Genomic DNA, 14374 nt, shown 5'->3' with positions numbered 1-14374 from the left:
TCATAGCTAATCGGACTAAAGTGTACTTGCGCGGATACATACGGCGCCCTTTTACCTTTACCTTTTAAGATAGATAGCTAATCTGAGCATGTTCTCCTATAAACACGGGCGTAGGGGAACAATCAATTATCTCTGAATAGCCGCAGAGTAAATTAAACGCTTTGCTTGGTTCAAATTATCACGGTTCTATATAAACACGTATAAAATTTATTATAAAGTATCCTACATTTATTGATAAAAGAGCATATGCATGGTTTTAATTTTGCTATTATCTAAAAATAAAAAATAAAATATATACATATAGATTTTGTACGATTTCATGTAATAAATAATAATGAAATAAGTATTTATAGGAAAAATCTTATTCTGGCTTCAACTTTTCTTAGGTTTATTTGCTTTCTATGTGCTTTTTTTAATTAGTAAAACAGTTCATATAAAAATGGCAATTAATTAAAAGAGGGAACCAGATTTTCTACATTTGTCAGATATATTTCGTAAAATACACAAATGTTTGGATAACTATAAATAGATGGCCCACTTTAGCTCACAAATATACTCAGTTGACCTTTTTAAAGATAGACTATAAAATCTGTATTCACAAGTGTCGCATTGCTTGCTAGATTTACATTACATTACCTCAAAACAAATCCGAGAGTAAACTGAATTTAAGCAGAACATGGATTTTAAACTTTTAAATACTGTTAGACGTAGTTAAATCACAGTAAAACAAAACCATTTTAATGCTGCACTCAGTAAGCTTCAACTTTTTACCTAATTATGTTGATTAATGAAGTTATTTTTAGAAATAGGTAAAAGATTGAGTTGTAATTCTACTTCATTCGATAAAATTATGAGCGCTAAGGCTATTAGTAATAATAATTATAATACTGTTCTCAGGTAATCTTGTGTTCCTGAGTAGTATAGACCTCTTGAAAACTCGCTGTTTTGACAATTGCGGTAGTGTTGGCAAAGCGCTTGCGTTGTTTCTTGTTTTGCAGGCTTCAATAGGCTACGGTAGCCATTTACTATCAGACGAACCGTACGCTTCTTTGTCACATTAATGATTTAAGAAAGTGTTAATTCGACAAATTATTACAGTATCAATCCGTAAGAATAAATTCACAAGTGATTCGTTTATTACATTATTAGCTGAAAACAGAGGTAATATAGTATTTTTTACTCATTTTATTGTAATAATTTTATATATAAAGTTACACAAATGTGTTTTAATTCTTCTAGTCTTATTTGCACAAGTTAATGGCTATTGTAAATTTAAAGAAACAGTATTCAATAGTAACAGCATTAAAAATATACGTAATTGCAAAGATAACATGTACTTAGGCATAATGCTTATGAAACGTAACACAAAGGAACTGTAAATAACAAAGGTCGACAAAAACTAATCTCGGGCTTAGTGCCTAAAAGGAATGTTTTATTTACCTATGTGCTATTCTATTTAGTATTTATGTAGTAAATTTCAGGTTGTACCCAGTATTTTTCTTTTAATTAAACCATTAGCATTTTTATAGACTAACATTGTAGTAATCCTCTAAGATATTAAACCTTAGCTACCTTTAATATTTGATGACTTTGTGGCTACGGTAGAATAGAATTTAGCCACTCCTTCTCTTCCCGTGGGTGTCGTAAGAGGCAACTAAGAGTAATAAAGTTCCACTACAAACTTGGAACAGAAGCCAGACAGATGGTGGGATAACCATCCACCGGCTGGCTTAAAAATACACAGACTGGAGTTAAGTGGTGTGTGCACTCGATGATACTTTCCGCCGACGAGACCAGTGAAGCAGTCAAAACTTTTTCAAAAAATATGAATAAAATTTTTTATTCATATTTATTTTATGTTAATGTATAATTTTTTTAATCTATAATAAATAAATATTTCCGAGGAAGTATTTCTCTGAAAGCTCTTTAGAGTACTTATAACAGTTTGTACACGTACTGTTCCTTCAGAAAAGCTTTTCTATAAAGGATAAGGGTGAATTCTTATTCCACTTCTTATTGAAAATATGAACTTCTTAAATTTTATTCCAATAGACAGATGGAGGTTTCCCACGGCGATTTTATTTACTTACTACAAGCGATAAATTTTAAAGACAAAAATAGTACTCACCATTTCCAAGCTCATTTGAATATACAACAGTAATAGTATGCAGGTGTTTTATTCTTTAAGACGTCTTGTATTAGTCTATTCAGTTACAAAGCTTTTATGCTATTTTGCATTGAATTCAATACAATAAAAATTAAGTATAACAACGAAATATAGTATTTACTACTTTTCATCAACTTCATTTTCACACAATTTACATACTGTGGGTGTCGTAAGAGGCGACTAAGGGATAACATAGTTCCGCTACCACCTTGGAACTTTAAAAGCCGACCGATGGCGGGATAACCATCCAACTGCTGGCTTTGAAATATACAGGCCGAAGACGGGCAGCAGCGTCTTCGGTGCGACAAAGCCAGCCCTGCGGTCACCAACCCGCCTGCCCAGCGTGATGACTATGGGCAAAACACATGAGTTCACGTTATTTTTGGCGTAAACTTATGGAGGCCTATGTCCAGTAGTGGACTGTAAAGGCTGTAATGATTGATAATGATTACATTACTAAATGTACACCTGGTTTGGCGAGAACCTCTTGACTTTTATAGGTTTTTTTTTGACTTTTATACTGTATATTATCTATCTATACATAAAAATAAAATTGGAGTGTCTGTTTGTAATATTAAAATAACCGCTTTTTACTCAATGTATATGGATGTATACACGGTACATATATCAAAAAACATTATTTACAATTTTTGTCTGTCTGTATGTCTGTTTGTTCCGGCTAATCTGTTAATCTGTTAATCGGCTGGACCGATTTTGATGGTAATTTCAATGGCAGATAGCTGATGTAATAAGGAGTTACTTGTGATTTATTTTATAAATGTGGGAACTAAACAAAAACTTTTTTGTTAAATTCCACGCGGACGAAGTCACGGACACAGCTGTTATTAAATATACTCTTATTAAATATAGCATATATTCATGAAGTGTATTTTATATACTTTTAATCAGCATTATGTATAAAAAATCTATGGCTCCTTTTGATCTTATTTGTTTAGGTCTTTCAGTAATTTATCCCTCTCATAGCAACGCTCTACTTAACAAAAATTTTAACAGGAAACAGCAAAATAGTACAACATTAGTGTTTAAATAAACTGAAGTAAATAAATCAAGCGGGGAAAAATAATGTTTCAGGTCGGATTATGTTACAGAACAAAGTGGCGCCTGGTCTGACTTAACGTCGGAGCTAGTGGGAGGGGAGTGCATTTATAACATGATCAATGTTATCGGTAAAAGTTAAAAAAGAGTAAAAAATTGTATTTGTTTTTATTTTTGCCCGTTTCGTCGTTATATTATATTTTTTATAATAATCGGGATAAACGAGAGGTCTGGCTGGTTGATTTACATATTTGTAATATATATACAAGATATAATATACATACAAATATTTCAATATTGTGTAAGTGCTGTGTGACTACGGCACTAAAGAATTTAGGCACCCTCTCTCTTCCCGTGGGTGTCGTAAGAGGCGACTAAGGGATAACAAGGTTCCACAACCACCTTGGAACTTAAGAAGCCGACCGATGGCGGGATAACCATCCAACTGCTGGCTTTGAAATACACAGGCCGAAGACGGGCAGCAGCGTCTTCGGTGCGACAAAGCCAGTAGTGCGGTCACCAACCCGCCTGCCCAGCGTGGTGACTATGGGCAAAACACATGAGTTCACGTTATTTTTGGCGTAAACTTGTGGAGGCCTATGTCCAGCAGTGGACTGTATAGGCTGTAATGAAGAATTTCAATATTGGCTTTATTGTAAATTCCAACTACTAATAATATTCCTATATGTTTTACAGCAAAAAATAAGCTTAAACCTTTACGCCGTTCTATTTAAAACGCTGCGAATCATAATTACTCTAATTGCTTGCAATTCATTAAACAAAAGTACAAGAACTTTTAATTCCAATCAACGGTATACTTCTAGAATCTTTGTTGAAATTATTTATTTCTGTTCTGTTGAGGTGTTTGACAATGGTTAATTACTAATTACGAACTTAGTAATTACTTTAAAATTTAGCTTACATAACCTACTTTTGTACCTAATAACTTTTTATTAAATACTGTTTTAATGTTGACTTAAAGTTCAGTGGTTTTGACTGCGCTGTTATGATTGGCTAATTTATTGCTTTGACTACCTCTATTGTGTGTCATGTTGTATTATCATCATCAATATCATCATTACAGCCTATACAGTCCACTGCTGGACATAGGCCTCCACAAGTTTACGCCAAAAATAACGTGAACTCATATGTTTTGCCCATAGTCACCACGCTGGGCAGGCGGGTTGGTGACCGCAGTATTGGCTTTGTCGCACCGAAGACGCTGCTGCCCGTCTCCGGCCTGTGTATTTCAAAGCCAGCAGTTGGATGGTTATCCCGCCATCGGTCGGCTTCTTAAGTTCCAAGATGGTTGTGGAACCTTGTTATCCCTTAGTCGCCTCTTACGACACCCACGGGAAGAGAGGGGGTGGCTAAATTCTTTAGTGCCGTAGCCACACAGCACATGTTGTATTATAGCCAACGCTATTTATAGATTGTGTTATTCAATTGTTGAAACAAACGAATATCTATCATGAAATAATAGTAGCAGATTCTTTATTCCCAAGCTGAAGTACCTACTTTATAATATTTTTTTAATGTTTTTTGTTTAATATAGATAATTTAATTCATTTTTTTAATAGTTCAGATAAATTGTGTTTTTACTAGGAAAGTTTTGGCGTAGGTCATATAATTTTTGCATATTATAATTTGTAATATTATTAATATACGATCATAAGAAACGATATTTTAAATTTTATTTTGATATTGAATTTTAATAATTTTGGTCCTTTTTATTTTTATTTTTATTACTTGTGCAGTAAACTAGGTGAAATTTATCAAATAACAGCAATAACAAATAAAGTTATGGAATGTAAAAAGTGGGGTTTGCAGTGGGGGTTTCCGAACCGTTGGTCTGTGAATAAACTAAATAGTGATTGTAGAGAATTTTAAGTACTTTAATTTCAGTATCCCAAATGAATACATATAGAATGAAAGAAATCAGAACTACCCCAAAACTTTCCCACTAGCGACGCTTTAGAATACAAATTGACTTATTTAATTGTTATACATATTTAGAAGAAACTAAACGAAAGAAAATAAAAAGTTTTTTTTTTCATATCTTTATTTCCCCTGCAATGACTTAAAGGCTAAACTGTTCCATAAATTATTCCATGTGATTTAGTTATAAATTGATCGTTTTAGTCCTGTGGATAGAACACGGTTTCCCAAGTTTACACAGAAATAATGAATAAATAAATAAAATAAATAAATATCTTATAACATAACAACTTAATGCTTATGTTATAGGTAACAGCTGGCTGATATAGCTATTTTTTTTTATAAATATACATAGAAATATTACATACACATATATATAAATACAAATGTTACATCCAGACTCAGACGGGAATCCAACCCGCAACCCGCGGAGCAGAAAGCAGGGTCACTACAAACTGCGTCAACGAGCTAGTCAATAATAACGCAGAAATAATGACATATTCAAATCGTATTAGTTAAACAATATCCTAGTAATAGGACATTAACAGACCATTTGCCAACTTAATGCTATGCCTAAGTTTAATTGTGAACAGTAATGAGCGAGCTCTGACAAAGAAACAGAAAGATAAAACGAAGTTAGCTTTCGTTTGCTTTAAAGTAAAGTGTTATAGTTTTGGAGCGCACGTTTCACTTAAATGGGTCGATAGAATAATATAAGTCGCAGACAATGAAATTTTGTTGTTCTAATGACAATAATATAATCTTTTATTTTGCAATAATCTTTTTTTTTTGTTTCCGAGCTAACGCAATTATAAGAGAAGACAATAACTAAATTGCTTGCTGGACTGACAAGCACTTAAACTTAGTTGGAAACGGCGACCGCATCGTTTAGTATAGAGTAGAATGGAGAGCACGTAGTACTATGCTATATCATAAAAATAAAGTGAAGAAGTTTATATGAGTGATGCAATAGTCACGAGTTATGTTTTCAAAGGAATTTACTATTAATATCATAAAAATGGTAATGTTACGTTATAAAGTGATTAACGTTAATTTTACGAGTATCATTCGATATAATTGATCAAAAAACGTTAAGTATTTGCTTTACGTCTTCGATTTATCTCTAGCAGACGTTAGTATTTTACTAACGTGGTACGAAATCAATAATAAAAAGAATTATTTAACTAAAAGGAAAAGTATATAAAACCTCATTTAATTATTTAAAGTAAACGAACCGCACATTAAGATCTAAACCAGTAAAGCCTTTAATGATGCCCATCGGCAAGCTCTTGAATAATGCACGCACTTAGTTGCGACAACATATGCAGACGGAATCGAATCATACTGTATATTTTATTTAGTAGATGTATAATATATAGTGTAGCGTTTTAAGAGATAGGACACAGCATAAAAATATCCTGCTCAAAATCTGGAGCAGCCCGACTGAGAAAATACTACTTACAGATGATCACAGCTAAATAAAAGATCTAAATTAGTGTTGTTTTCCTGTGTTGAATACGGTGGCCAGAGGTTCTGGGAGAGGATCAGGGGTAGCCGCTTACTGGTGGGCTGTAAGTTTGTTTGCCGATCTAGTCGATAGTAAAATGTTTATAAGCAAATCTTTAAATGTATTTATGTCTTTGTCAAAACCAACAGGTAGTACAAATTACTTTATATTAAAAGAAGTGATTACTAACATTGTTTTAAAATAGTACTAGAAAAGGTAGGTAAGGCAATAATTAGCAAGGTTTAATGATATCAAGAAAATTTATGTGATAAATATTAACTCTTCCATCCCAGGTAAAAATTACAGTCTTATATATGGGCTATATTATTTTCCATAAAGAAAAAAGAAAATAACATTTGTCACTGTTGTAGCGGTAAGAGGTTCGCGGTTGTTTCTAAGTAGCTTAAACTGAAACTTGGCGAACGCGATTTTGTTAAAGCAGGAAATAAGACTTGTTAACTTTGCACTAAGATTGTCTAAAGTGTTTTATTTTTTAAAACATGTATCCAACATTGATTTATGTGTATTTTATTATTGAAATTCTTAGAATAAAATAGGATTCATTATAATTACATTCTATTTCGGATTAAAAAAACTAGTGGTTGCCCTAGTATAGGTATATGCGTGTGCATGTGAAATACATGGTAGTATGTGTAAGGTTTTATTTTTATTGATTTAATGTATTTTTTATGCATAATTAAAAAAAATATCATCCTGCACTACTAGTCTATATAAACTAGAAGTGTTTGAAATTTCATACTCCTCCGTCTGCGCAATTTTCGAGAAAAGGGGTACCTACAAAGTTTTTGCTTCACGTATTTATAAGCAGTAAAATTGGAATAGGAATTTCGCAAATTCTTTTCACGAGAAAGATAAAAAATATACTTGGATGTTGTCCAAATATTTGTAAAAACTTGATGACTTAAAACTAATGTAAGTGTATAATTTAAAATAATATTAATAACTAGTATACAAAAAGTCAATGATGAAAAGCTTTGAGAATCAACGAAGTAAATAGATATTTTTCTAATCGATAAACTTTAACATTTCTACTCTCACGTCCAAAGAAAATCTTTCAAATCAGTATTATTAATCTAAGTCGAAAATGTGTCTTATTGTAATAACTATACAGATCACTAAACTGAAACTAAACAAAATATCTGCTCAGTGATGTACCACACAAAAAGGTAGGTCACTCAGCTTATGTTGAACCCGGGGGACCTATGCAACGTCGAATTTCAAAATTCCATCCGAAATCCGTAAAATAATTCTGAGAAGTAAAATTTATTGCGTGATATTAAAACTGAAATACAATTTCTTCGTAAGGAGTTATCATTTAAGAGATCGACTTAACTTTACCATAGCACGTTTTTGTTCTGCGGTTATATATGCGGACACAAAACGTGCCATAATAAATCTTCAAATGTAGGTGACGGTGCAGAATGTTTATAAGTTTATTTTTTTTTAAGGTAACAAAAAACTAATTGCCTTTCATTATTTGTTAGCTTAAAAAAATACTTAAATAATTGCTTTATAATTTTTTCTTGGAACCTTTCCTATACATATACCCAATAGGATCATATTGCGAAAGTTTTTTAAATCTTGTATTTTGTTTATAATATTTTTTTAATTAATTTTTTAATATATTGCTTAAACTATTTGTTAATTTAAATATATTTACTGAAACAAATATGATTATGTATGAGTATTTTACCATTTTTTACTATTAATAAGCGCATTATTAGAGAGTAGGTGAACCAATTTGACAATTATATTATAGTTCGTAATAACCTAGGAATTTTTGGTAATAAAAATAAAATTATATTTACTCAACAGTTTTATAATTGTCTGTTATAATTATGGATATTATATTAAATCATCATTCATCATCATTCATTTTTATTTAATAAAATAAAAATGATTTATTTAATCGAAGTCATCAATTCTTTAATTCGTGTGTCTGCTACAATTTGGCTGGCAGCTCACTACGTGTAAATAATGTATTTCAAGGGGATAATAGATACGAACGTCGAAACATTGTCTTAGATCTAATGTACTGAATCATGGGTTGGATTAATTATAACTGTATCTACCCTCAGATGCCAGAGATATTAATAATAGATTCGACGGTCAACAAATTAATTAAAAACATATCTTTTGAAAGAAAGTATTAAATAAACAAATCTAAATATATTTTTTTTTTAATTACAATTAAGGAAAAAAATGTCGTTTAACTGTCAAATACAGTGCTGTACGGTGACAGTACAGTGATATTTAAATTATTATGATAATGATGATGTAACATTAGCACCGCTTTTCAAACTTAAAATAAATTCTATTAGTACATTCACGGATGAGTTAGGATGCTCGAAAAGCGAAAATATATTTAGTAATAATATTACCTGACAGGCAGTCTGGTACTGGCCTCCTGGCCTGAAATGCTAGTTCTAGATGTTTCTAAAGGCACGGGCAACTACGAGAACAGTAAATTAAAAAAATACTGCCAGACAAGCTAGTTACGTTTAATATTTGTGTTAAGAACTGATATTTATGATTGATTTCCCTATTTTCCAGGAGCGCCTTAGTCCTGAAGAGATCACCAGATTGAGTGACGTGCGTAACTTGGTCAACCAGTTATATGAAGCATTGAATGTGCGTGAGCATCAGATTCGTAAGGAACGAGAAATTAGGGCGAAGTTAGAAAAATTATCAACTGAGTTGCAGCCGCTTGAAGAGGTAAAATAAAACCATATCAAAAGATTATTAAGATTAGATTATCTTCGACTACATTTTAATCTGGGGCGATATATTTACGCTAAAAACGCTTCAGCCTGTACTATCATCATAGCTTAATCCACCACACTGCTCCAACGCGAGTTTGCGGATATATTCCATACTATCACATCAGGTGTGCACGATAACAACCGGGACCGACAGCTTAACGTGCTCTCCGAAGCACGGTGGGGGGACCCGCAAGGACAAACAACAAGAACGGAAATTAATATTTGTATAAACACAATGATCCACTCCGAGCGGGAATCGAACCCACGACCGTCACACGCACCATTACACCAGAGCGGTCGTCGATCAGTCGAAATCCGGAACAACAATTGCACCTGTACAGTATAATGCTGTATGTATTGTGCTTCAGGTTTGGAATGAATTTGCATATAAATTAAACTTCGCCATTTACGAAACATTGTCGCAGATTTCTGCAATTAAACTTTCTTTATACATTAATGGTATTTAGTCTTAGAATAGTTAAGAATGTTTAACTTTATTCATCGTTATGTAAGAATTTTACCATGTTTTCTAAGGTCCTCAGTGTCTTCTTTCTAGTCTATGAAATGTATGTCGTAAAGAACCTCTATATAGCTCTAATGGTGTGTTGTTCAATTATTGCATAAATTAAAACATGCAATTAAACAAGCAGAGCTTTTTCGGTATGCAATTTGAAGTAAAACATAGATATTTTTCTTTAAATGTGAGTATGGGTGCACGCGAAAAAAGTACCCTACTAAAAATATGTATTTACTAACATTGATAACTAAAGTAGTGCAAAATTAAAAAAAAATATATATTCTTTATATATAAAAGCGAAAGGTCACTCACTCATCACGAAATCTCTGAAACTATAACACCTACAAACTTGAAATTTGGCAAGTAGACTCATTATAAGACGTAGGCATCCGCTAAGAACGGATTTTACGAAACTCGACCCCTAAGAGGGTAAAACGGGGGTTAGAAATTTGTATGAAAGTCCTATGTTTTAGAAGTAAGAGACTTGAAATTTAAAATGTATGCTCTATAGATGATGAAAAGGTGTTCAAATAATGTATCTTTAGAAATCACCTCCCTTTTAGGGTTAAAACGGGGGATGGTAGGTTGACTCACTCATAACGAAATCTCCGAAACTATAAAACCTAAAAACTTGAAATTTGACATATAGGCTCCTTATAAGACGTAGGCATCCGCCAAGAACGGATTTTACGAAACTCGACCCCTAAGGGGGTAAAAACGGGGGTTGGAAGTTTGTATGAAAGTCCTATGTTTTAGAAGTAAGAGACTTGAAATTTAAAATGTAAGCTCTATAGATGATGAAAAGGTGTCCGAATAATGTATCTTTAAAAATCAACTCCTTTTTGGGGTTAAAACGGGGGATCGTAGGTTGACTCGCTGATCACGAAATCTCCGAAACTATAACACCTAGAAACTAGAAATTTGGCAAGTAGGCTCCTTATAAGACGTAGGCATCCGCCAAGAACGGATTTTACGAAACTCGACCTCTACGGGGGTAAAACGGGGGTTGGAAATTTGTATAAAAGTCCTATGTTTTAGAAGTAAGCGACTTGAATTTTAAAATGTATGCCCTATAGATGGTGAGGAGGTGTCCAAATAATGTATCTTCAGAAATCACCTCCCTTTTGGGGTTAAAACGGGCGATGTTAGGTTGACTCACTCATCACGAAATCTCCGAAATAATGACAGTTACAAATTTGACATTTGGCAGGTAATTTCCTTATAGGGCGTAGACACTCGCTGAGAACGGATTTCACGAAACTCGACCCCTAAGGGGATAAAACGGGGTCGGAAGTTTGTATGAAAGTCCTATGTTTTTGAAGTAAGAGACTTGAAATTTAAAATATATGCTCTATAGATAGTGAGGAGTTGTCCAAATAATGTATCGTAATCTATATATATATATATATATATATATATAAAAGAGAAAGGACTCACTCATCACGAGAACCCAAAAACTGCTGGAGGGTCCATCCATCTAGGATGGATAAAGATGATATTTGGCAGGGAGGTAGATTATAGTTAGTAGATTATAGTAGAAGAGTAGAGAGATTTTGCGATATTCCACCGCTAAGGGGGTTTAATTGGGGTTGATAGTTTGTATGAAACATATACAGCAATTATAAGTTCGTCGATAGGTTATTTATACTGCAGCCTGAAAATAAAACTAAGAATGTGGTGTATAGAGGTTTTATAAAAACAACTACTAAATTATACTAAATTGTGCCTTTTAAAAAGTTACTCAGTGTAATAAGCATTTCAAGTGACTGAAATAAAAAAAATGCCTACATCTTAATATCCATATCCCCAAAAGTCTACTGAACGGATTTTCATGCGATTCGAGAGGAAGGTGTAGGGAACGGCTAAGCCGATTTGAATGACAGTTTCAATGGAAGTTTGCCGGGAAAAGTTTGTGACACCCTGATTTCAACGCGGGCGAAGCCGCGGGCACAGCTAGTATATATATATATAGTTAGATTTAGACTTATAAAAGCACTTTAAATGTTTAATTTGTAATTGGTGTACGAAACCTTTCCAGAAACGTATGGCTTTAGAAATGGAAACGACTCGCCGTACCTCTGCCTTGACGTGGGTGGGTCTAGGGCTCATGGGGGTGCAATTTGGAGTTCTGGCGAGGCTCACCTGGTGGGAGTACTCCTGGGATATCATGGAGCCTGTCACTTATTTCGTGACGTATGGCACAGCTATGGCTGCATATGCGTACTTTGTACTTACTAAACAGGTAAATATTTCTAATACTCGTTTAGCTACTACTTGCTCTACTGTGTTTATTTATTTATTTATTTTTTAATTTGCTCATTATCTTTTAACATGTGCAGCTTTTTTGTGTTTGTCGCCAGTCACAAAAAATAAATAAATAGTAATAGTAAAGTAATAGTAAACTGCTGAAGATAGTCCTCCACAAGTTCGCGTCAAAAATGGCGTGATATGTGTCGCCTATAGTCACCACGCTGGGCAGGTGGGTTGGTGGCCATGGCTGGCTTTGTCGCACCGAAGACGCTTCTGCCCGTCTTCGGCCTGTGTATTTCAGAACCAGCAGTTGGATGGTTATCCCGCCATCGGTCGGCTTTTTAAGTGCCAAGGTGGTGGTGAAACTGTGTTATCCTTTAGTTGCCTCTTACGACACCCACGAGAAGATAGGAGTTGGCTATATTCTTTACTGCCGTAACCACATAACCAATATCAACAATAATATATATTTTTTTTAATAATTAATGCATTATATAGTTACATTTAATAATTTTATTGTTTGTATATAGGAATACATTTTGCCGGATGTAAAAGATAGACAGCACCTTATTACGTTACACAAGAAAGCGAAAAAAATCGGACTCGATATTGCTCAGTATAACCATTTGAAGGATGAGGTAAGACATTCTTGAACTACCATATTCATTTCAATAAATTTCACACACATTCGGTTTGACATGTAGGTTAATAATATAATATTATTTATTATGGTATTAGAAAAGAACATTGCAGTCTTTTATTATATTCGTATCATATCAAGATGTGTTCGTATGAGATTAATTTCATTTCCAAAATACTTAACTTACTAAGCTAAAAATATGTCATGTGTATTTCTTTATAATTTAAAATTAAAAAAAGATCAATATGAATCGCATAATCATTTTTTGTGGACCAATGTGTTACTTGTCTTAATTAACTGTAGTGCAGAACAGGAACTAGATTAAAAGTTCTCAAATTGCTATCACTTTCAAATTTCTATCATTCTAGGTGGATAAATTACAAAAAGACCTCGCTCGCCTCCGAGATCCCTTGAACATCCACCTGCCTCCATCAGACACATACAAGATAGAAGATATCAAGCGCTCACCCCTGACCAAAATAAAGGATATGCTAGAAGAGACAACCAAGAAAATGAAAATCACGTAATACACGTTGTGATAGTTATACGACCTTTAAGTTAGAACCGCGGCTAGAGCTTGTTATATTTTGACCGGAGCATTATTAGTTTAAATATTGGACTATATCATACTAAATGGGTTATCATGAGATGTGGTTTTTAATTTTAAATGATTTAATGGTTAGTGAAAGGCATTTTTGTAATATTTTTTTAAAGAAAATATCCTTTTTCCAGAATATTCGATTTGACGTTTTATTTGTCTATAAAACGCTATTTTGAGGCCATTTTTTATCTTTATTTAAAGTATTTTTATATTCGGTATTATGTCGAAAATATACATAGGAGCATTATTTTTGTCAATTAAGAAATTTTCGAGTATTATTTTTCAAATAATATTATTAACAATAAAAAAGACTAACATAATCGATTCTAGTCATTTAGGAAAATAGATAATTCTAACATAATTCACAAAAATTAGTCTTTATGAACATCTCATTGGTACTGAATTCAAGCACTATATTAGTTTTTATTAAAACCACAGTTCTGTTATAAATCATATATAAAAGAAATTTAAAAATGTGTTTTTAAAAAATTTATAAATCGAAAATAAAAAATCAAATATCAAGACATCAATTTGGTATGTATAGTTCAATAGTATCAAGAGAAATTTTAGGTACATTTTGCTGTAATTGTTATCAAGAAAAGTAAGGAAAAGTAAAGGAATAAGCTGATAACGGTTTATCTCTACTGTTTTGCAAACCACTATATTCAGTTATCTTTTAGTCACCTTTAGTCTTTCCACCTTTGTATACCTTATTCTGTGTGCAGCAGGAACAGATTTCAAAGCTATATTTCTTCACCTTGTAATTTAAGAACGGTACCTATGTAATCAGATGTATTTAGTATTCTTAAGGTCTTATTCGTTGCCTATTTCTATGGAGATTTTCAATTGTGTTCTAACTTTGCACAAAACCAAAAGTTATACCTAAAATATATTATTGAAATTAGTCGCTGCAAA

The 14374-nt window shown here is 32.8% G+C and overlaps 1 protein-coding gene across 1 annotated transcript in view; it reads left to right on the top strand.

Moving 5' to 3' along the window:
• LOC123654495 (calcium uniporter protein, mitochondrial) overlaps positions 1 to 13930 on the top strand; it is a 29370-nt gene extending 15440 nt beyond the window's left edge. Inside the window, exons 4-7 of the mRNA XM_045590394.1 lie at positions 9243 to 9404; positions 12007 to 12210; positions 12749 to 12856; positions 13227 to 13930. Coding sequence (XP_045446350.1) covers positions 9243 to 9404; positions 12007 to 12210; positions 12749 to 12856; positions 13227 to 13385 — 633 coding nt within the window. The 3' untranslated portion in view covers positions 13386 to 13930. The remainder of the gene's footprint in view (positions 1 to 9242; positions 9405 to 12006; positions 12211 to 12748; positions 12857 to 13226) is intronic.
• The last annotated feature ends 444 nt before the right edge of the window (positions 13931 to 14374 follow it).

This window comes from Melitaea cinxia, chromosome 6 (genome assembly GCF_905220565.1).
Source record: "Melitaea cinxia chromosome 6, ilMelCinx1.1, whole genome shotgun sequence".
NCBI lineage: Eukaryota > Metazoa > Arthropoda > Insecta > Lepidoptera > Nymphalidae > Melitaea > Melitaea cinxia.
Note: the sequence above shows the minus strand (reverse complement) of the source record. Positions and strands in the feature narration are given on the sequence as shown.